The sequence below is a fragment of the Ictalurus punctatus genome, chromosome 10, assembly GCF_001660625.3.
Source record: "Ictalurus punctatus breed USDA103 chromosome 10, Coco_2.0, whole genome shotgun sequence".
NCBI lineage: Eukaryota > Metazoa > Chordata > Actinopteri > Siluriformes > Ictaluridae > Ictalurus > Ictalurus punctatus.
The window spans coordinates 25,911,066-25,935,558 of record NC_030425.2 but is presented as its reverse complement, the minus strand read 5'-3'; the positions used below and the strand labels follow the sequence as shown (position 1 = coordinate 25,935,558).

The window sequence follows — 24,493 nt, the reverse complement described above, 5'->3', positions numbered from 1 at the left end:
GTTACACAATTTTTACCTTACGCAAAGTGTACTCGATCATGCAAGACATGTTTGAGGCCCAGTGGTTGGTTATTTAGTTCTGCACTTGAGCTATAAGGCTAATTTAACCGATAGTAAACATGTAACGATAACACAACTTTATTTTTTGACAACAAACCACACTGGAGGACTTGCTGGGGGGGGGGGGGGGGGGGGGGGGGTTGGTCATCTTGGAAATCTTCTCAGGTCAGTCCATGTTAGCTAGCTGACTGATGTTAGCAGTAAAGATTATAACCATTTATAAGATATAAGATTATAATCATTTAATGTTGACTAATATTTATGAATATGAGCAGATCCTCTCACGAATTGTGTCAGGATAGCCAGTGTTAATCAAAATACAACCGAACATCTACAATTCTCCAGCTGTGATCCTTGAAGATTTTTTTGGCCACTCGAACCGTCCTCTTCACAGTGCGTTGAGACGATATAGACACACGTCCTGTTCCAGGTTGATTCATAACATTTCCAGTTGACTGGAACTGCTTAATTATTGTCCTGATGGTGGAAATGGACATTTTCAATGCTTGTGCTATTTTCTTATAGACACTTCCCATTTTGTGAAGCTCAACAACCTTTTGCCGCACATCACAGCTATATTCCTTGCTCTTACCCATTGTTATGAATGACTAAGGGCATTTGGCCTATGTGTTACCCCATATTTATACCCCTGTCAAACGGGGGTTTGATTTCCTGTTCCTAGTCACCCAGGTGTACTAAAAAAAATTAACATATCAATTGGAATATACTTCAAATATATTTTTCTCATATGAATGAACAAAGATATTTTTTGGACCTGTGTTGTGTTTGTAATTGTTTGAGATCCATGAGAGCAGAGTATTTTTGTGAATTTTTTAAACCAAAGATCAAAAGGTAAAACAATAAAGGCAATTTTTCACAGCCTTCTTTGCTCGCATTTACCAAGGGTGCCAATATTAATGGAGGGCACTGTATGTATGAATATGCCTTTAAAATAAATTCAGAAATCATGTCAGGTTAACTTATTAACATTAAGGTTAGCGCTAAGATATAAGTCTCTCAGAAATGAAATTTTACGTTAGCTTGTGTTTTTGTAACTAGCTGGCTCATGTCAGCAGAAAAGCTTATGAACGTTTAAAATATGACTTCAACATCTCAGAAGTTGTCAGGTTATCTGAAATTTATGAATATGATTTATAAATAAATTCCTTTCAGATATCCTGTGAGGTTAGCTCCTTTGAGATTGCGTTAGCAGAAAATGTTATGCACTTTTATGAATAAGACTTTAAAGTCCCCTCGGAAATCCTGTCAGATTAGCTCACGTTACAAAGCTAGCTGACACGCATTTTGACAAGTGTGGATTCCAAAAGCTTTATTGGATAGGAAAAGGTCAGAAGGGACCACCTTGCTGAAAACAAGCCAATCGAAACCCTCATAGAATTTGTAATGGTTTTAATGGTTATAATGGGAATTGTTTAATGGAAACTGTAATGTTGCCTTCTATTGGTGGCATGTTATGTCTAGTGGATACCATTAAGGACCAGTAATAGTAATGCTTTTAATGGATAGCTGATGGTTTGTAATGGTATTTGTAGCAGAAACCATTAGGAATTTTGTGATGGTTTCTATAGTTTTTTTTTTTTCCAGCAGGGTAGTTTTTTTGTGGTCTTTAGGATTATCTCCTAATACAATAAATACATTTCTCCAAATAAGGTAATAAAAAATTCACACACCTCCACTACTTTCTTCTTCTTGGTGATGTTATTCTTTTGTAGTTTCTCTGGTAGCGGCGCTGCTCTGCTTACTGGCGGCCTACGGCACGGAGATTGAGAGAGCTCGTCAGCTCGTTCAGCTTAAATGAAGGCACTAATGGAGGTGATTGAATAAATGATCTGTGATTTATCTCTAAACATCACCTCTCATCCACTAGAATCTCCTTTTGCTGTTGGTGTGGCTTAACACCCGTCATCTCTCTGATGCTGATGGCGTAGATTTTCGTGGTGTAGTCCATGTTCTTTTCTCGGGCCACGTCGCTGTCATATCCTGCTCATACATGCAAAATCCAGTTTAATATCCATATAAAATAATTTATTCAGCCCACACGCATGCAAGCATACCTCCGTCTTCCTCTGCGTCGTCATCGGATTCCTCGCTGTCGACAGCTTTGCTCTCACGTGGTCCAATCCCCTCTCTTGCCCAGATCATCAGCGCCGTGTCAGCCCCGCCCACTGACAACAGCGTAGTGTCATCGTTTGACCACCGGACATTCGTCACATTGGCACTGTGCCCTACATACTTTTTAAACTTGGCAAACTGACCCTGAGGAAAAAGGAAACGGCAGTTTACTATCCAATGTGCAGTCGTGCATTTGTCAGCACGTTTTTGGATACCACCTCTAGACGTTTGTACTTTACCTTACAGGGAAAGCTGAACAGTTTGATGAAGCCGAAGTCGTCTCCCGTCGCCAGCAACTTCCTGTCTTTGGTTAGTGAAGAAGCGTTGACAAAGCTAAGTGTAGGCCAGATTCCATCACACGTGGCGCCTAGAACAGATGTCCACGTGGCCCATTCCACCTTCTCAAACTGTACAAACACACACGCAGGTTGTACATTGACTTTCCAATCCAGCTATTCGGGCGTATATACAGTATGTCATTTTTCTCTACCTCAGCAGTGGAGATGTTCTGTCTCCGTCCACGAGGAGCTTCAAAAAATAACTGCTCTTTGGCACCAGTGTTTACTTGCAGCAATTTACCTGCAGTCGGTTATAAAAATAACTGATTCATTCATTTATTTTATACCACAGTGCTGCTGAATTCTCAGATGAGACTGGTCCAAATGTTGCTTTACCACGAGTGTCCCAGTCGATGTGGGTGATGTAGCTGGTCGCTCCTTTACAGATACCAACTCGTTTACTGGTCAGTACATTGTAGATGTCCACAAATGAATCATGGGAGGCCACAGCTAGGTACTTTCCAGCATCTGATGAAAAGATGAAATGATATTTATTTCCATTGCATGGATTGTCTTCATATTTGGAAATGACATCGCACTAATTGGGCTACGACAGCAACATCTGTGGATGTTACCTTGAGAGAACTTGAGGTCAGAAATGATCTCCTTCCTGTGGTGAAAGGTCACCATGTCCTCCAGAGTGTCCGCATTCACTACCAGGAAGCTGCCGTCATTCAGACCCACTGCTAAGGCTTTCCCATCGGGGGAGAAGGCACAGCACCTACCACCTGAGCACACACACAGTGACTCGTTATGTTGTGTGAAAGCTTAAACGCACTGAAATACACCAAATGTAGACTATTAAAGGGGTTAAAGTTAGACAAAGAAGTGCACCTTTTTTGAGTTTGCGGACTGCCACCATTCGATGGTTAGCAGAAAGCTCCCAGATGCGCAGTGTTTTGTCTTCACTCACAGTGGCACATATAGGCAGCAAGGGGTGAGCAGCGAGACCCCATACCTCACCCTCCATATGGCCCTACGCACAGGGGAGCACACACACTTTTCAAAACAATTCATTTTAAACAATTTCAGTGATTTATTTAAGTCTTTATTAATATCTCATGCTGATATAAACTCATATTGTATACACTGTACCGACTTTGTTGGTATTTAATTGCAATTTTAATGACTTTTTGACTACCATTTACACATCAGTGAGTCTGTAATGATTTACTGCCATAGACAGAGCAAATATTAAAACAAGAAAATGAAACAAAGACAATAATAATTTAGTCATTGAGTCCAAATATGGAAATGTGGGGGTGTCAACAACTCAGACACGCCCTCCAGACTGCAGTCTGCAGAGTAACAAGCCATCGTGTTTTCCAGTCTGGTTTTTGTTCTTCAGCTTTGTCTGGTTTCCATCCTGGTCTAATTTACCTGTTGTTGCTGTTGTTTTCTTTTAAAATTAATAATAAATTACCTCACTCTCTTCTTGTTTGACTCTTGTGCGAGTTATGACTTTGTTTAAAATTTTCAAACTCACCCTAATAACAGATTTTTACCATTGAAAATACAGTAAAAATAAACAGCCTGAAAATAATAATAGTCTCATTGACCATTAAAAATTTACTCCGCTGTACACCCTCCTACCTGGACCAGTAGGGTCATAGGGCCGCTCTTGTCGATCTCCAGGATCTCTCCGTTCTTGGTGCCCACCAGGATGTGACCGTGACCCAGAGTGATGGCTCGGATTGAGGGGTTATCCTCTAGCAGCAGGCCTGCACGCACACGCACGCACACACACACACACACACACACACACACACACACACACACACACATAATTACTGCATTATGCATGGTTGTTTTCCAGTCAGTCTCCAGACACCCTTATGAGGATAACATTTTGAATTGTACTAAATGTGGCCCAGATCACAGAATGCAATGCACCACAATTTACCATGTGTTTTGTAATCTTGCTTTAAAATATTGAAGTATCTAAAAAAAGAAAAGTGCTCTTTTCTTTATGCTTCTTCAAAGGTCACTGGTGACAAGGTTTAAAAAAAAAAAAAAAGCATCCAGTCAGGAACGAATGGTAACTGTAATTGGTCTACTTTTAATTTTAATTGGACATTTTCCTTTTTTTAGGGCATCCGAAGTGACCAAAAAGGACACTACAAACACCTACAGACTTTTCCACTACAGGTTTGACAGACCACACTGTACTGTACATCATCCAGACTAAGTATAGTCATTTTATATTTGATCTTATTTGCTTAATTTATTGTCAACTCAGTTTTGGGAAGCAGTGTCACGCTGCTGTATTGAAAAGGACAGGGCTATTCAATGACCTTTTAGTCAATTAAGCATCAACTATTGCTTTATAAGCTTAAAAGCATACAAATAAATATTTAATAAATAAATAAAGTTTACAATTTATTCAAAGATACAAAAAAATAGAAAGCTAATTAATAATGATGTAAAAGTTCTGTTTTTTTTTTTTTTTTTTTTTTCTGGTTCCACTTTTTGGTCCATAGTACCCAGAATTTCAATTTCCATTACGCTTTAAATTTGGGTCCATCACTAGATGGCAGACCGATATAATTAAATTGAAACCCATAAGGGTCATTTATGGAAATACTGGTAATGTATTGTGTGCCACAAATCAAATCAAAACTGTAAGCGGATACGTTTAAAGTTTGGAAACTTGGCTTAAATGCAACCAACTCAACTGAATGGTTCCATCACGTTTCAGTTTTTGGCAGAACGTGGACCAATTATACATAGTGGTTCATCAAGACTGAGTTCGTACATTTGTGTCCAAAGGGTATACAAAGATTTGCATCTGAACATATATAACTTACATACTGCTAACAGAGATAAAAATAAGACATATTCAGTATTTTAAAATGTGATTGCTATCCAAGGGACATCGATTGCGCAACCGGACACACTATGGAGCTTAATTCCATTGTATAGATATGAACAGGACCTTTAGATGATGGCGAGAGCGCGGCCCTCTTGATGGCATAGGTCTTCAAACACCTCTCGAACATATCATCCCAAAGCTCCACGATCCCATCCTTCCCTCCTGTTACAAACCCCTTCAGAGAGAGTCATAATCACTTCAAATTTCATTTCACTAGAACATTTAGTTCTTTCTGGAAGCTTACAATGTGTGTAATATCAGTAAACATGGATCTGTACCTTGTCCAGCGAGCACATGGCGAACACAGGGCCGTCATGAGCTTTCAGAGTTTTGATCAGTGTCGTGTCTTTCCAGATGTAAACGTCGCCCGTGGTGGCCCCTGAAAACACCAGGTCCTCGGAGCGCCCGTAGCACGCCGACATCATGGTCTCCTGCTTGCCCAGGTTGCCAAATATACCTCTCCTAAATGTCAGTCCACCACCTACAGGTAGATAAGGGAAGTTGTCATGTTTAAGCCTGCGTCATTTATACGAGTCTGTCCATGTTAATGCTACAGTAAATTACAACAAGGTGTTATGATCAGCGTTCTCGGTAATATCAAATCAATTTCATATATAAAAGGATTCTATTTTAAAAGTAGCACTATGCAAAGGGGTGCTTTCAACCTTGCTGTGTTTTTTCCCCACAAGCATTAGCAGCCACTTTTTTTTTTTTTTTTTAGCTTTTTTTAGCTTCTCAAAGCTTTTAGAAAAGCGTAGATTGAAGTCAAGTACGATGTCACTCTGTTTGTTTATTACCTCCTGACCAATCAGGCTGCAACATGGGGGACAATCGAGATAAACAAACACAAATGCTGGTGCTGAAATTAGTTTCAGTATATAGTGGGCAAACATAAGGAGATTTACAACATCAAATCGAGAATATTTCATTGCTAATTTTCCAGTGTTTCAACAGAACTAGTACATATTTTTGCCACATTCAGCAGTACGTGATGTCACGTCCTACTTTAGCTGCTGCTGCATACGGTCAAGTCACACGAGCAGCTTCAATTCACGGCGAATTAATTGTCTTTTTATTGTGTCGTACGTCACTTGAATTGAATTTAGCAAGCAGTACTCACAGTACTTGTAATTAGAAGTCATTTCTATTACCACATACTTATCAAATATAAGTATTTAAGTCTATCTGAATAAAAAGTGCTATCGACTGTATATTTCAATTAAGTACTATCGCACATGCAGCAGTGCTGTTTCACTGAATATCAGCTGGGATTCGGCTGTAGCGATATTCACAGGTAATCACAGCCGTGCTGATATTAAGTACAAGAGTGTTGTTAGTTCCCAAGGAAGCCACAGCTGGATAGAGCACAGACGGAAATGTACCAGTGCTATTCTCCAATCAAATTAGTAGAACTAACTGTTGTATAAATGGCATTATATGGCATATTATCCATGTAATTAGCAGCTCTGAAAGGAAAACAACTATAAAACTAATGCACTTAAAAACTTTACTCTGTGAAAACATGACTTTAAATAAGATGGATGTAAATGTATCAGAGGGAAGATGCCCTTTAGCATGAGACGGGATAATCAGTACCTGTGTGCTGCCAGAACTTTATATGCTTCACGCCAACTGTGACCAGCTTGTCCATACGGAACGGGTTGCCTTTCACTACAAAGATCTTGTCTTTATGTCCCCTACAGAAAGGTAACACACACACACGGCACATTGTTGTCATCGTTTTATACTTTTATTTTGTGTTAATTAGTATTGAATAGTGCTCAGAGGTTCCTACTTTCCCTTGGCAAGTTTCTCGCCCTTCTTCCAGTCCCATATCACTATACAGTGACCTTCATCGATGCCGACAGACACCAGGCTCTTTCCATCCGCTGAACTCGGCAAAAAAAAAACAATCTCCGTAACGCCGAATCACAGTAAATGCTTTGTTTAGTGTGTATTATGGGAGAGTTGCCTCACCTGTGAACTCCAGAGCACACACTCCTCTCTGGTGCTGCCCTCTCAACAAGGACAAACACTTCAGCGTCTGAACATCCCAAACATGGATGGCTGGGTCTCGGCCCACCTGGGCAGTTATACACACACACACATACACAACGTGGTTAGGACTTAATTTGAAGTGAATTAAACTCAAACTGCTCTCAGAGTTGTAGTCAGCTGTGACGTACCTGCCCTGTGGCTACATAATCCTTCAGTGGATGTGCGGTGATACTGAGGATGTCGTCGTCATGACCGAGGTAAAAGCGCTGGCTGTGCTGCTGTCTGTTATAGACCACGGCTACAGCGGCTACGTGATACACCACCTCCCCGGCCTGCGTGTAGAAAAGATTATTCCTGCAGTCGCAGCCCCTGTACCTGCACATGAGAGAGAGAGAGAGAATAAAGTCTATAAGACAATCAATAAGAAAGTGTTAAAACACTTCCGTACATGCTGTTATAGGAAAATAATCAACAACAGGGTAGGGTGATGAAGTGGAGTTTACCACAATTACCACCTGAATACCACGTTATAGTATCTGTGAACAGTCGTTCCCTCACCACCCTTTCTTTTTTTCTCTCTCTCGAACTTAAGTTTCTTTGTTACATAACGACGTTTCATGAAAATCCGTTTATTATTCTTCCATTATGTGGAGTGAAAAGACCTTGTGTGATCTGTTACTATAGAGACGATAACGTATACAAACAAGTAAAATTAAACCCGTGATTTGAATTAAAGCCGGCACTAATATCAGATCTGCTGTTATAGAAAATTAGTCAACAACAACAACCAATCAGATTCGAGAATTCACCAGCGTTGTCGTACAAGCACAACGTAACAATTTATACCTGCTTCGAGGCTCTGGTGGAGTATATAGTTTTGATATATTCTTTAATATTTAGCAGGCGCTTTTATCAAAATTTCCTTACGTGAAGCATTAATGTAATTGACATACTGTCACGGGTTCCCTCTTTGCTTTGTGGTTTCCATGGTGACAAGCGCTTATCCCATGTGCTTGTTTTTTTTTTTTCTTGGAGGGGCTTTTCTTCTACTTCTGTCAATGCTTTGTTATCTGATTGTGTACACCTGTTTTGTGTTAGTACTTGATCTGTTTGTATATTTATACCCTGTTGTGTTTGAGTATCCCAGGCAGACGAAGAAACCAGTACACAAGTGCGGATCTCGAGTGAGGATACTCGGCTATTCATTGCGTTTGTTGCCATGAGAACCGCTATGTAAAGGTGGAATCCATTAGAGTTACAGAGCTGAGCTGATTTACATAGTTTTATGTTTTTATGTGCTCATGTTCTTTCCAAATAATAAAAGAAAACAAAAACAAATTTGTGTTTTACCCATGGACAAACTGCAGCCGTAGCCCTTCATCCGGAGCTTTCTGCCTTTTCAGAGAGCCCACCAGTTTCTTCTTGAGCTGAGGCAGATCCTCCTTATACACCTGAGGGTAAACAGTAAGTGTGAGCTGGGGGATGATCAGCCAGTCAGCTGTAAAAATAACGAGTGCTAAAGGCTTTAGCCACTGAAGCACAAAACAGCCACTGGCACTGAGAGGGAATAACATAATCGGTTCAGTGTGTAAGGCTGATGAAAATGTTGTGTCTGAATGTGCAGTGCAGTGGAAGGGAGGCTCCGAGTCTTACCTGACGTTCATAGTTCATCTGAGCTTCCTGTTCGATGTCCGAGTCCAGCTCGGGAACATCAGAGAGGTCCGAGTCCGAGTCACCGCTGTTGGAGTCGGCGTAGCCCTCTGTGGAGAGACAAGACGCGTGTGTAATGCAGCAGTGAAATTAAAACGTATTAACTGCTTGCTCTCAGATGAACTGAACTCTTGGCCTGCATTATTTTATGCATTGAACAGCTGCCACACGATTGGCTGATTGAATGAGCAAGTGTTCCTATTAAAGTGGCTGACGAGTATATGTCTATTTCGTTCATTGGCAGTTATCATAAGTGTTCTGTTTATTTAGTCCTACGAGACAGAGGGTCATGATGAACCATCACGGTGAGGTTTTCACCTTGTAGAAGTGGCTCCAGCACGCCGTTCATCACACCCTCGGGCAGAAACCTCCACTGGAACACGGAGTGGTCGGCTCCGCCCGTGCTCACCACCCATTGCAGGTCGTGTGACCAGCGCACGTTGGTGACATGGGCGGAATGACCGATGTACTTCTTAAATTTGGCGGCTGCAAATTGACAGAGAGCATGTTTATGGGGCGCTTTAATTTTATTTCCTATTCAATTCCTTATTATTAATAATTAGACACCTTTTTTAAGACACGGGAATCGGAAGAGCTTGACAAGGCCGAAGTCGTCGCCGGTCGCCAGCACGGCGTTGCTGTAGTTGGCATCAACGGAGTTGATATCGTTAACGTTGGAGTACTTGGGCCAGATCCCATTGACCTCTGGCCCTAAGACACTGGTCCAGGTCATCCAGTGAATCCCTTTGGCCTCTTCTTTAGGAAGGAATTTTCCGGCTATGGAGGCAAAAGAACACCAAGCCTGAAGAGTTATCTCAAGACAACAACACAGAACCCTGCTTGTTTTCTTCCTTCTTCACATAATCTCTTTATTATTAGCCAACAAACATCAAAAGTATGGTTAGAATAACTGACAGGACTCCGAAAATTGGTGCGTTTAAGGGTGGGAGTTAAAGATTGCGAATGAATGTCAAACTGTAAAAGGAAGAAAGCTCCAGAGTAAAGGAAGCACAAAACTATAGAATTAGAACGGGGAACGCTGCTTAACGTCTTTGTAGAGTTGTGGTTTCATGCGACACCAACAAAAACCGAGGTGGTTCTGAGACCAAGAATGAAAAGTGAAGCATCTTAGATGGCTTTATCCATTGCTCATGTACCTGGCATCCTGTAGAACAATCGCTCCCCTGCACCGTCGTTGGTCTGCAGGAAGCGGCTGTCTACAGACCAGTCCAGATGGGTGATGAAGCAAGAGGATTTGTTGCACTCGCCCACTTTTTTATAGCGCTGTGCGACGGCGTAGATGTCCACCAGGCCGTCGTTAGACCCCACAGCCAGGTAGGAGCCATCCGGAGAGAACTTCAGCTCGTGAATCACCTCCTTCCTGTCCTTGATGTGGACCACTTCCGTCATGTCCCTGAGAAGAACGAGGAATAGATGTGTGACGATATAAGGGCGTATGAATTGCTGCATAATCATTAGCACCTTTTAAAGCCCCTGGCAACATGATTTCAAATCGTACAGATTTCAAATCATATTCTCATCAACTAAAACAGCGTATATATAACTTGCTTTTGAACTTGATACTGTTTTGCTCAGGAACGAAGAGGCCGAGTGAGCAGGAAAGAAGCCACTTTAGTTTCTATACTTGGGGTAAATTAGCAGATGGCTAATTCTGATTAGTACTTTGGTAGGCTTCGAATCACCCTTTACCAATTATAGTCCCGTCCAGCTCAAATCAGCCAGATGAAAATGGCAGAAAAAAAAAGATCCACAAACCTCTTAAGCAACGTTGTTCTTTCTTTTCTAATTATGAAAATAAGGTGAAAGGAGCTTTAGGTCAAGATTAGACATGAACATTACACAAAATCACTCACATTTTCCACTCAAACACCTGGAAAAACTTCTGTGGTCCAACAAATATTGAATCACAATAGTAAATTCTCTCAAAAACAATATTACTTCTAAAATCTATATTGTGTACATATTACATGTTTGCAGAAAACAAAAGAGATCATAAAAAGAAAAGTCTTCATGTTAGATTTTACTCAGAAGCAAAGAATAAAACTGTTGATAATGATAACGATTGCTTTCAGAGCAGATCCTGCTGTTTGCTTGTTGAGCCCGGAAAATCCATAATGGTGGACAATCAGATCAAAATATTCCATATCAAAGTGCATTGTGGGTATTCTGTCATTTCTGTACTCTTTGACATTCAATTTAAACAGTACATTGTGTTTTCTGTACTTGATGTACTGTATATGTACACATACTAGGTTTTTACACACGGCCACAAAATGCCATAACTGACTGTTTGGAGAATCGTGTTCAATTTTTTGACACATGAATTAATCCCAGGTTTAAGGTTTTAAGTGCTGATTTGTTAAAGCGCACCTATTATGGTTTTGAAATGTGTCTAATTTTGTTTTAAAGGTCTCATACGATAGATTCACACGCTTCCGAGATCAAAAAACACTTTAACGTGCTCATAATTTAAACTGCAGCATTAACTTTTTTCCTCCATTGTCATAAACGACTCGTTAAATGATCCGTTCTAAAGGATTCGTTCTAAACTCCTCCTTTCAGAGAGCATTCTCTGCTCTGATTGGTCAGATGTGCCAGTCTGTTGTGATTGGTCTACTGCTGTCAGCGTGTTTCAAAAAGGAAACGCCCACTACCATAACGAGTTTCAAACCTATGTAGGTTAGTACAGGAAGTAAAGTCTGGAATCACTAACGACTCGTTTCAGCTGTTCAGAATCGATTCCTTCTTTCAGGAGTCGATAACTCCGTTTGTCGTGCGTTTTGATTTTTGCAGACGTTTTGACATTCACAAACAGCTACATATATAACACACTACATGAAAGTTAACATTTGAAAAAACATAATAGGTGCACTTTAAGCAAAGATAAAGAAAATCATTGATTTAATTGTATCAAAGAAAATCCTTGATTAATGCTTAAAAAGTGTTTAATCTAATCCTGTTCGGCACGCTTACCTGACTCTCAGCACGGTGAACGAGCCGTCCTTCATGCCCAGCGCGAGCTGAGAGCCGTCGTTGTTGAAGCACACGCTGCGAACAGCTTCCTCCATGTTACACCGAGCGATGAGGGTGTGATCAGCCAGGCTCCAGAGCCTACGTCAGGGACAAGGACAGGTCAGAAATGGCACACGCTGTGACATCCTTAACACATCATCTAGACATTACATTAAAATATTGTTTCTACAGGTGCTTTCACATATGCAGCAGCCATCTGAATTGAACCCTGGTGTGTGTTTTCCCCCTCGGTGTGGTTCGATTATGCAGGAGCAAATCCGGCGATTGCTGTGAGGTGAGTGCTCTGTCCACTTCTGTGCGAACTCTAGCGCGCTATGATCGCAATGAGAAAGAGATTCGACTTTGAGTTGACCTTTACACATTGTTTAATTCATATAGGGCGTTTCGATTTCTTGGCGACATTACAAGCTGCGTTTTGTTGTCTATTTATTTATAGCTATATGCGTATAGCTATAACGTAAGTGAGAACAGGAACTCACTTGTTTGCAGATGTAAATAAATAAAAATGTAATAGTTGGTAAAGTGCTGTGGTATAAAAAGAATAAAACACTTAAGAAGGTGCCATTATAGGAAAATGATCAACACCGTGGTAACAGTAACTCAGTAATTCACACCAAGCTGTCATTGATTATTTTCCAATAAGAGCATTCCTTACGTGGCTGACACAATGCGACGAGGCAGAGAGAATATGTCTGAAATCTAAAAGGCATCATGGCATCGATCGCTTTCAGGGAAACATATTGACCGAAAGAAATGAAGACACTGACCGGACGGATCGATCGTCGCTGCCGGTCACTGCGATCGGCTGTTTGGGATGAAGATCCAGAGCCCAGAGCTCGCCCTCAGAGTGACCCTGCATGACCAGAAGAGGTTTATCCCTGTCTCGCACCATCACCTCAAAAATCTCACTGTCCTGCGTACCGGCTAGGATACGGTCAGCCTTCCAGCATACGCTCCGGATAGACAGACCTGTGGGACATTGACAAAAAAAAAAAAAGAGGAGTGCACACTAGAGAAACTCCAGAGCATTAAAGGGCAGCGAAGCGTGACGCGACCATAACAACCTCGAGTGCAAATTAACAGCTTGCAATGTGCAGTTTAAAAATATGGCAGTGCAAGAGCACAGAAATTAAAGCATGCGAAAGCAAATCTAAGTACGTGTGAAATGCAGCTGCTCTATCTGTACCTATAAATTACACATATCTGTCGACAAACAATGACTCAGTAATCACAGGGTAAAGTCATCACTGGTTCTGACCCAAGCGTTCATCCTATCTGCATATGACACTTCTGTGCATTAAAACTGTACCTTTCTTATTAGATTTAGAAGTGAAGAGCAGGTTTGCTGGAGGTGCAGGACTTTTTTTTTCTGCAATTCCATTAAAGCTTTAAAGGATTAATGAGATTAAATATGGACATGAAGGGTTCAGGGTGTTTTCTTGGCTCAGTGCTATCATTTCCTGAAGTAGTAAATTTAGCAGTGCTTACTCTAAGCACACTCATTATACACCAGTTTGCTGGTATATCCTGTATCCTGTAAAAAAAATAAAAATAAATCATGCTTCTGCATTTTTAAAATGTGGGGTTAACAAGAAATGACAGGAAAGTGACGTGTGAGTGACGTGTGAGCAACCATCTGTCCAATTTACACTGATCGGTAAGTGCCACAGGCACAGAAAAACAACACCGGCCTTTTCTTCTTTCAATGCTGTTAAATCCGTTTTGGCATTAATAGCTCAGTAAACATACATCATCCAGTTTTGTTAGCAGAGACACCTCGAACTTTCATTTCCTGCTCATGATCCCCTGCTTATTTTGTGAGACATTTACTAAGCAAAATGGCAGATTTGATCAATTAAAAAAAAAAAAAATCAGGTATCAACAATTACAAACAAACAAACAAAAAACCGTTTATAAAAGAATTAAACCAGACTTCATTTTATAAGAAATACTTCATAAGGAAGTCTTTTTTTTTTCATCGTCCCGTTTGTTTAACTGTGTTCAATACAGCTGGTGTGTTTCTCCTTGTCACAGAAGAGTTAATCTCATTAACCAGGGTTACCAGGTTTCAGTAAAACTCTCCATCCCAAATACATCGCACAAACCACACAAAAGGCCCAAAAAGGCAATCTGGGTATTGGAAAAGGGGGACACATTTACAGTAGACACACTATGCATTTGCACTTTGTTTGCAGAAATTAGATTGAATTCTGATTATTTTGCTATCAAACAAGACCTTAGAGGTGGAATGTTTTTTTTTCAAACTAATACAATCTGGCAACCTCTTAAGCTGTCCTATCTTCAACTTCTTTTCCAAGCATGGGGCAGCATGATTCATGCCCCAATGGACTTCTAAAACTTGTTGCAGTTCTCATTTTTTGCCCCATTTAACCATCTAAGCTAAATGGGGCAACATCTAAAAAGTCAAATGGGTTTCTATTGTCATTCCTCTATATAGCTGGTGGACATTGGAATGAAAAGTTATTTCTCCAGGGCCATGGTGCAACACATAGCAGTTAAGTAGTACCCTGCACAAGACTACATAAAGTGCAAATTTACACAACAGTGTGAGACGAGTGTAGGACAATAAATACACAGAACAGTAACGGTTTTTAAATAGTTTGCCACACTAAAGAGGTAATTAGTATTTCAGTGTAAAATGCATTGAGTTGTGAATGAGGGCTTTAAGATTAACATTTGTTGAACATCTGATATAAATGGTGTGGCTCTACCGATATGGACAAGACACATGCAGCTTTTATGTCAGAGTTTGCTGACTTCCTGTCAACGTTGAGAATGAAGCTTGACAGAATTCTAATTGTGGGAGATTTTAACATTCATGTGGACCGGAGTGACTCTGTGGCGGCTAAGGAACTTCTGTCGCTAATTGATTAGCTTTTAACTTCACACAGTTTGTAACTGACCCGACTCATAACAAGGGCCGTACCCTGGATCTCGTGATTGCAAATGGCTCGTTTGTATCGCAGTTTTCATCTGTTGACATTGGACTGTCTGATCATTCAGCTGTCTTTTTTAATCTGGAACTGTATCATCCAAGTGAGCCTAACATCCCAACAGTAACCTTCCAGAAGTGGAAGTCTATTGATCCGACAGTTTTCTCCAATTCGGTTGTTTCCACTTTAAGCGATCTGCATCCCTCATCGCTCGTGGAGAAAGTTCTGCAGTTAAATTCTGCTCTTGCTACTAACCTAGACTCTTTTGCTTCCCTAAGGTCACGTAAAGTCACATTCACCCGCTCTGTTCCCTGGTATAATGACAATCTGCGCTCTAGACAGGCTGCTTGTCGGAAAATCGAGCGCAAATGGCGCCTTACCGGACTGATTGTCCACTATCAAGCATGGAAGGATCTTCTGGGTGATTATCGAGCACTAATGGAGACTGAAAGATCCTGTTACTTCTCTCAGGCTATTGTAAACAATCAAAATAATCCCAGACACTTGTTCCAAACCATAAACAGATTGCTTCAAGTTACTGCTGTTACCACCTTGTTTCTCAGCAGCTATGTAATTCTTCAGTTTTTTAAATTCTAAGATTGATAATGTTTGCAAAGAAATTTCTGTTAAACCTGACTCTGCCACTTCACTCCTTCGTTCATCTGGGTTCACTGGTGTTTCTTTCACTCATTTCTCACTGCTTGATTCTGAGGCTCTCACAAGAGAGGTATCCAGCATGAAATCAACCCCTTGCTTGCTGGATCCTATTCCCACAAACCTATTTAAGTCGTGCTTCGATGTTTGGCGCCCTACTATCCTCAGCATTATAAATGAACCAGTGGAGACTGGGGTCGTTCCAGCAGTACTAAAGACTGCTGCTGTTACAGCTGTGCCAAAGAAAGAAAATGTTGCTGTGGATGATTTTAACAATTTTCGTCCCATCTCAAATCTTCCGTTTTTGTCAAAAATGCTTGAGCATGTTGTTGCCTATCAACTATGTAAGAATCTTACAATTAATAACCTCTTTGAACCCCTTCAGTCAGGTTTTCGTAAATTTCACAGCACTGAAACGGCGTTGGTCAAAGTTACCAATGACTTGTTGATGGCCTCTGATTCTGGCGCTACATCCATTCTTATTCTTCTTGATCTTAGAGCTGCTTTCGATACTGTGGATCTTGTTTACAGGTTTACGTGTTTACAGGTCTGACACTAGCTCTGTACTCACTGGTGTTCCTCAGGGTTCAGTTTTAGGCCCTTTACTTTTCAATATTTATCTATCTCCGCTTGGGCATCTGCTGCGATCGCTCGGCCTCCGTTATCACTTCTATGCTGACGATACCCAAATCTACATTCACTCAAAACCTGGTGAAAACCTTGATATTTGTTTTCTTTCTGAATGTATTTCTGAGATAAAAACGTGGATGAACAATAACTTTCTGTGCTTGAATAGCGGGAAAACCAAAGTTATGCTTATAGGTTCCCGTCATTAAATTCTCAAAGCTGGTCCACTGTCTCTTTTTTTCGATGGCTCTGTTCTAGAGACTCAAAGTAAAATGAAGAACCTTGAATCTTTTCGGTACCAGCCTTACATTTGATTCTTTTGTTCAGAGCATTGTTAAAGCATCCTTTTTTCACCTCAGAAATATAGCTAGACTGCGCCCTATGCTAAACTTCTCTGTGGCTGAAAAGCCGATTAACTCATTTGTTGTCACTCGGCTGGATTACTGTAACGCCGTTTTGGCCAGAGTTTCTAAATCCACAATCAACAAATTGCAATATGCTCAAAACTCTGCCGCCAGGATCCTGACAGGAACCAGGAAATGTGAATATATTACTCCTGTTTTGGAGTCCTTGCACTGGCTCCCTTTCAGGTTCCGTGTCGATTTTAAGATCATGATGTTGACATACAAGACATTACATGGCTTGGCTCCTCAGTACTTATCTAGTTTATTAATCCCTTACACCCCAAATCGCAGACTGCGCTCCTCATCTGTTAACTATTCCACAAACACGATTAAAATCTATGGGTGACAGGGCTTTTTCTGTCTATGCTCCTTCACTTTGGACCTCTCTTCCTCCTGAACACAGGGAAGCTCAGACTTTTGGCATTTTTAAAGCTCAACTTAAGACACACTTTTTTAAACTTGCATTTGACTGCTGATGTCTTCTTTTATTATTATTATTATTATTATTATTATTATTATTATTAACATTGTTGTTATTAACTTTTATATGTTTTATTTTTCTGTGTACTGTTTATTTTGTGTACAGAGCTTTGAGAAGCCGCTTTTAAAGGCGCTTTATCAAGGCGCTTTATTATTATTATAAAAGGAACATAAAACAGAGTGAAGCTAATGTCAGATCTACCCTTATATCCTTGCTCAGCCTCCCTGAGGTCAATCTTAGTGATGGGTTTAAAGTCCACGTCCCAGAGTCTCACGCAGCCGTCGCGTCCCCCGGTGGCAAAACCTTCCTCACACGAGTGCATGCTGAAGATCCCGGCCTACGGGGGGAAAACAAAACAAAACAGTCTAACAGAAATCCTTTCTATTCTATATAGATATGGTAGCCATGCAGACACACAAATCCCATCGTGCAAGAACAAATCATGGAAACATGCGAGAAGTAATGCAGCCGTTATATCTGTTCCTAGCAATTACTCATATTAGTAGACATCCGGGTGCACATCGACAGTGACTCGATAATCACAGGCTCGAGCAACTCATCGCTGCTCCTAAGATGCAACCATAACCGTGAATCAACACATTATCTGCATACAAGGCTCTCTGCTGAACATTAAGGCCTAGGTTTTATTCTGACATCCAGGTTACTGTTGAGACTTTCAGCTGGCAGTTCAGTCGGAGCTTTGAAGGATTAATGAGATTAAAAGCATTGGGGAGGTGGAGAGGAAGCGTTCAGGGATTTCTGCACTGTGCTGCTGGATCAGTAATATATGCAAAAGCTTTCGAATTTATTGGAGAAATCTGGCAGACAGTGCTCACTTTAAGCACTCTATATGATGCTCTGTGTTCGGATCCATGCTGTAAAAACAACCACCGTATAGTTTAGTTATAATCAGGGCTGTAGAGGTTTATATTTGTTGAGGACATGCTGGATTTGACCAAATTCACATCTAACACGAGACATTAACGGCATGTGAGCAACCTTCTGTCCAATTTACACCGCTCTGTGAACATGCTGGAAAATATCCCCGTGCAATCCTGCTTAAAAAGGATTTTAAACGAACGATGAAATACTTGCCTTTTACTATCCTGTTATTTGCTATTTAACCCTCCTGTTATGTTATGGGTCAATCTGACCCATCTCCACATTTGAGACGTCTGAAATAATCTTAATATTCTTACTAATCTGGTTAATCTCTCTTTTTCTCTTTTACATTTTTTGACTTTTCCCTCATTTAGGGTCATGAACTTATATGCAAATATTTCTTCTTATGGCTTGTCTCGGACAAGAACATAAGCTGTTCTTTGCTGTTTTTTGGGTGTACCGTGGAAGTCATTCTGACCCATAACATAACGGATGTAACCCCCCCCCCCCCCCCCCCCCCCCCCGGCATGATATGAGGGTTAATTAAAGAGGCTACTTTTGAATCTTGTGTAGTTTATTAAGTAAGGAATTAAACATCTGAGGGTGTGCTGTAACAGAAAAATTATTATCTCTCACACCACAGCAATTTACCAACAATTATTTGATTATTTATTCATTAAAGAATGACTGCCATACTTTTTTTATTTTATCCATTTATAGCTACATTTAATGTTGTGAAATGGCTGTGAAACAAGTTAGATTCTGTTCTCACTTGTGTTACAGCAGCTGTAAACGGTCATTCGCTGATCCATTCCTAGTCACTGTTTCACCAAGCCGGATTCGGTGGCTACCCAGGTAAGTTTGAGTTTAGTTTGAGTAAACCCGGGTTTTTCGGGCTCAACAAGGTGAACTGGTTTTTAGCGGGTTTCACCTCCATGGTAACTTACGGTACACAGCTAACCTGCTCCAGAACAAGTTTTATTCTTGGTAAGAGAACTCAAACCCAACTTGGACCAATCAGCTGTGAGCAAAGTGATATAAATCTGACGCATCAAAGTGGTTGTAGAGGTGGCTTCACCATTTATGGTGTTCGGCGCACAAATAATAAAGACACTTCGAAGGAAAATACCTATTAGGGATAGACATAATCCCCTGGCTTTTCCTAATGACCATCAGTACGAAAGATGTGCATTTTCGGCAGATGGCTTCTTGAGCCGAACATTGAAAATCTGACACAGTAAAGTGCTTTTACTGTACTACAAACTGTATATATTGCTCGTATTGCTTTGTGGTTCTTTGCAAGTGGTACAGATTTGCGGTGGCATTATTCCATTATTCCTAACATATTGTCACAAATTGATTTTAATATTATTAATATGTAATTAAAATAATTTACATTTACATTCAATAAAATTACATGAAAGATGTTGGGGTTATACATTTCCAATCCGCTTATTCTCAATGTTTTAAATGATACATTTCCTTTATTAAATAATATGTTTATTGGGCTTAAATTATGTAGATCTTCCACCACACTTGAGAATGAGCTGTTACTATAGAAACACTAATGTATTAAAACCTTCTGAACAATCAGATTAGAGAATTTAGGAGGGTAAGTATGTGGGTGAGGTAAGGTAATGACAAAAAAAAAAGACAAAATTATACAAATTGGGAAAATAAACAAAGCTAGATTTTTTGTAACCGTTGTTGTGCATGTCATTCGATGTTTAGTATGAATAAATAAATTTGTTACAGTTTGGGGCCCTTAGAGGACACACAAAAGGTTTCATGCTCCAGTTTTAAGGAATGTACCACATAGGTATAGAAAGAACTCTGTTAGGGTTTTTTTAGGCCCAGCATAATATTAAGGATGCAACTAATTGAGTATTGATCATCGTAGAATACCTTCACACCAGTTTCAGAAACAAAAACCAGTAATCCACTCACCCCATGAGCCGCCTGCACGGTCCGCACCAGGTTTAGTCCCTTCCACACGTAGATGTCTCCGTTCAACGCGCCCGAGTATGTCACCTCATCCTTCGCCGTCGCCAAACACAGTATAGTCTGCAGGTCTCCCGTCTTCCCAAAGATCCCCCTTTTTGGTGTCAGTGCGTTGCCACATAATGTCCAGAACTAGGACAGAGAACAAAAACAAGAAGACACAATAACACACTATATTTAACAGAAACTTACAAAGAATTTCATTCAAATTCTAATAGGGCGAAAGTTATCAGCTCTAAAAAATGTGCTGTTGAAACTGGTGGTCTGACACGTTTACAAATCCTTATCTAAAGCGGACAGGCGTGACAATTCAATTAGTTCAATTCGACTTTATCTGTCAGCTTTTCTCAGCAGTAATTGCTTTCTCTTGGAGAGAGACAGAACAAACACCAAGCCTGAGGCGAGGATAGGAATTATACAGAAGACGATATACAGTAAGTAGACACTAAGGCATGCTGAATTTCCTGCCATATATTTCTATGTGGCTTTTCAAACCTTTTTAGTGTGTGTCAGGGGGAAAAGGAGCGAACGTTTCACTCACTTTAATGTGCTTCACGCCGCAGCTCACCAGCCTGTGTGCCAGGAAAGGATCCCATGAAATATCAAAGATCTAAAAAAAAAAAACACAGGAAATGGCTCTGGTTAGACAGACTGTCCCATCAGACATTACCAAGATCATATCTGAGCTTTTCCTTAAAAGACCACCATCTTTTTACTCCCATCTGAGAGATCCCAGTGCCTAAGGGACAAAGACTCAACTGATGTTGGTCTGATCTGTTTTTAGTGATATGGTTTTCTTTTTGTGCAAGATGAAAAACTGAGAAATACACAAGGAGAGAGAGAGAGAGAGAGAGAGAAACACAGAGAAGTAGATGAAAAGAAGAAATACATATACACCGATCAGCCATAACATTAAAACCACTGACAGGTCAGGTGAATAACATTGATTATTTGACAAGGGCCAAATTGTGATGACTGGGTCAGAGCATCTCCAAAACGGCAGGTCCTGTGGGGTGTTCCTTTATGCAGTGGTTAGTACCAACGCAGACCGGTCAGATTGCCCATGTTGAGCCCTGTCCACCACCAAAAGCGCCTACAATGGGCACGTGAGCATCAGAACTGGACCATGGAGCAATCGAAGAAGGTGGCCTGGTCTGATGAATCACATTTTCTTTTACATCATGTGGACGGCCGGGTGCGTGTCTGTGCGTCACTTACCCGAGGTAGAGATGGCACCAGGATACACTTATGGGAAGAACGCAAGCTGGCGGAGGCAGTGTGATGCTCTGGGTAATGTTCTGCTGGGAAACTTTAGGTCCTGGCATTCATGTGGATGTTACTTTAACACGTACCACCTACCTAAACATTGTTGCAGACCAAGTGCAATCCTTCATGGCAACGGTATTCCCTAATGTCAGTGGACTCTTTCAGCAGGATAATGCTCCCTGACACGCTGCAAATATTGTTCAGGAATGGTTTGAGGATGGTTTTGAACATTTCGGAGTTCAAGGTGTTGACTCGGCCTCCAGATTCCCCAGATCTCAATACGATCGAGCATCTGTGGGATGTGCTGGACAAAGAAGTCCGATCTATGGAGGCCCCATCTCGCAACTTACAGGACTTAAAGGATGTGCTGCTAACGTCTTGGTGCCAGATACCACAGCGTAGAGGTCTTGTGGCGTCACAAGGGGACCTACACAATATTTGTCAGGTGGTTTTAATGTTATAGCTGTTACGTTATGGCTATATATTCAGGTCCATAAATATTTGGACAGTGACATAATTCTCATAATCAAGATGTAATTGAAGTGTAGACGGTCAGCTTTAATTGAAGGGGTTAACAAAAAATATTTTATTAACAGTTTAGTAATTACAGCCATTTTTTTTTTTTTACAAAGTCACTCCATTCTCACAGGCTCAAAAGTAATTGGACAACTGACTAATAAGCAGAAAATTGTCACTGTCCAAATACTTATAGACCTGACTGTATTTAGTAAGCGGATTTAGCTATATGGTAAACTTACTTACTTAAGATCACTTAAGTTACAGATCACTGTTGCACCATTGAAGCAACATCTACAGTGTTTATACAAAAATAAGCGTACGTTATTTTCTTCCTGACAGTGTACTGGGCTTCCTGTCTGACAGGACTTACCCTATCAGAATGACCCGTGGCGGTGGCCAGGACACGCCCTTTTTTCCAGTCCCATACACACACTGTGTTTTTGGCATCGAGGCCAACAGACACCAATCGCTACATACAAAAGATAGACATACAATCTGTTAGAACAAGAGCTGAATTATTCCCAGATCCATTATTGACCAGTTGACCAGGCTTTAAATGGTTGCCAGGATAAAAAATAGACCAATATTTTGACACGAGCACCACTACAATCAGTTAAAATCTCTAAAAACCCTGCATGCTCACCTGTCCATCAGCGTCAAAAGCCAAACAGGCCACACCGTGTGTGTGCACATCTCTCAGGATGGATACGGTGGTCAACGTGTACGAATCCCACACACAGATGTACGGATCTTTTCCGACCTGACCCGTGGCCACCTGGATCTTATCAGGGTGCAGAGCAAGACTGCAGTAGAAGACGCACAAAAAAAAAACTTTTTTTAGACACAGCTGTTTTTAGTGAAGACATTTTGTATCAGGCTATCAGGGGAAATCAAGAAAAAAGTGCTTATTACAAACTAAATTGGTTTACCTACAATGTAGATTCTTTACCTTATTAATGTTGGTTATGATCGAGGTAAATGTTCTCCTGGTGTTATATAGAAGTGCAGACTTTTCATTGCTAATGCGGTGTGTCAAAGTGAATATTATCCCAAACGCCTACCGAACATAATAATAACCAGACATTTAACAAATAATCATTTGAGTTGTAAATCCTGGTAGACTGTAAATATTTGATTAAGTTGCATCAGTTAGGCTACAGTTTTTTGCATCCACCAGGGGAAATCTCGTAGTGTGAAATTGCATTTTCAAAGCAATTTCGTAAAATTTTCAAAAAGCTTATATATTAAGGAGAAACTAAAAAAAAAAAACATATAAAACCGCATTACAGCAATGCTGCTGGATGCATTTTGTAAAGTGTACAGTGGAAGCGCACGTCACTGCTATGTGGCAAAACAAGACCAAACAAAAAAGTGTAAAGGAAAAGAAAGGAAAGAAAGAAAGCAAACTGAACAGGAAAATAAAAATATCAAGTGAAAGTTACCCAACCAAAGGAAAGTTAAAAGTAAACCAGAAAGTAAAAGCTAACCTAACCTTGTAAACAAAGTAAACAAGACCTAGCAAATAAAAGACCTCAGTGAAAGTAAGCAAAATAGTCAAATTAAACTAAGTAGCTAGAGAACTAGCAAGAGAAATCTAACAAAGCAGATGGTAAACTAGCAAGCAAATGTATAGAAATAGCTAACTGGTAAGTGAAAGCTTACATACAGACAGAAAGCTAATACAGTGAGTGACCTTGCAAGGGAAACTAACCTACTGTAGCAAGTAAATGCTTACTAGCAAGGTTAAACTACCCCAGTAGGTAAAAAATAACCTAGCAAAACAAAGGACTCGGTGACAAGACAGGAAAAGTATACCCACATTTTTTAAAAAAGAAAACTGAAGACAAAAGCAAATTAGCGAGCTAAATCTATTGTAGCAAGTAAAACTAAACTAGCAAACCAAAGAATTCAGTCAAAGTAAACAAAAAAGTGAAAGCTAAAAAGTTAGATATAGCTAAAGCAGGTGGAAAGTAGCTAACAAAGTAGGTAGTAAACTAGCAAGCAAATGCAAACTACAGGGCAAAAGCAAACAAGTTAATGAAGGCTAACCTAGAGTGAGTGAAAGCTAACTAGTACTTGGTCATCTTTGATAAAATATTTTCAGATGGTCACACAGTGTTCAGTTTGTTTTTTACCCCCAAACTTGGATGCAAAATATAACATAAACTTTATAAACTTTTCCATCACATTGAGAGGGAGGAAACACAATGTATTAGTCAGAAAGGAAAGCGGGGAAACAAAGCCCAGTGAGTCGGCAGAAAGGCAGAAAAACAATGCTGTTATTGTTATCAATTCACCAGGCGAACTGTGGTGGATTGATACGTAGCTTCTCTGTTTTCCCTGACAGTGCGCTGTATTAAAGCCTTTCATCATGCTGCATCTCTATGGAAGTAGTCACTGAAAGCTTTATCAGCCTCCACATAACAGACGCTCTACCATAGAGACATGCTGTGGAGGCTCGCTGCTCAAGGACAGCATTGCACAAGCACTAACAAACCTCAACACACTGAAGAAAACGGCACTCTGACTGTGTGGGTTTG

At 40.4% G+C, this 24,493-nt stretch overlaps 1 protein-coding gene across 3 annotated transcripts in view; it reads right to left on the bottom strand.

The window, feature by feature from the left end:
• Positions 1–24,493, bottom strand: part of eml6 (EMAP like 6) — a 51,597-nt gene that overhangs the window by 14,605 nt on the left and 12,499 nt on the right. For all 3 annotated transcript variants that reach the window (XM_053683347.1, XM_017477954.3, XM_017477955.3), the window contains exons 3-29: positions 22,597–22,756; positions 22,324–22,422; positions 20,710–20,778; positions 20,115–20,300; positions 17,487–17,622; positions 12,933–13,134; positions 12,106–12,243; positions 10,269–10,525; positions 9,679–9,888; positions 9,430–9,597; positions 9,055–9,161; positions 8,752–8,852; positions 7,590–7,776; positions 7,381–7,486; positions 7,199–7,292; positions 7,000–7,100; positions 5,682–5,884; positions 5,467–5,578; positions 4,125–4,252; positions 3,366–3,507; positions 3,107–3,259; positions 2,868–2,999; positions 2,684–2,772; positions 2,433–2,600; positions 2,136–2,337; positions 1,935–2,061; positions 1,752–1,830 (exon numbers count right to left, since the gene is read on the bottom strand). In XM_053683347.1, the coding sequence (XP_053539322.1) occupies positions 1,752–1,830; positions 1,935–2,061; positions 2,136–2,337; positions 2,433–2,600; positions 2,684–2,772; positions 2,868–2,999; positions 3,107–3,259; positions 3,366–3,507; positions 4,125–4,252; positions 5,467–5,578; positions 5,682–5,884; positions 7,000–7,100; positions 7,199–7,292; positions 7,381–7,486; positions 7,590–7,776; positions 8,752–8,852; positions 9,055–9,161; positions 9,430–9,597; positions 9,679–9,888; positions 10,269–10,525; positions 12,106–12,243; positions 12,933–13,134; positions 17,487–17,622; positions 20,115–20,300; positions 20,710–20,778; positions 22,324–22,422; positions 22,597–22,756 (3,856 nt within the window). The remainder of the gene's footprint in view (positions 1–1,751; positions 1,831–1,934; positions 2,062–2,135; positions 2,338–2,432; positions 2,601–2,683; positions 2,773–2,867; positions 3,000–3,106; positions 3,260–3,365; positions 3,508–4,124; positions 4,253–5,466; positions 5,579–5,681; positions 5,885–6,999; positions 7,101–7,198; positions 7,293–7,380; positions 7,487–7,589; positions 7,777–8,751; positions 8,853–9,054; positions 9,162–9,429; positions 9,598–9,678; positions 9,889–10,268; positions 10,526–12,105; positions 12,244–12,932; positions 13,135–17,486; positions 17,623–20,114; positions 20,301–20,709; positions 20,779–22,323; positions 22,423–22,596; positions 22,757–24,493) is intronic.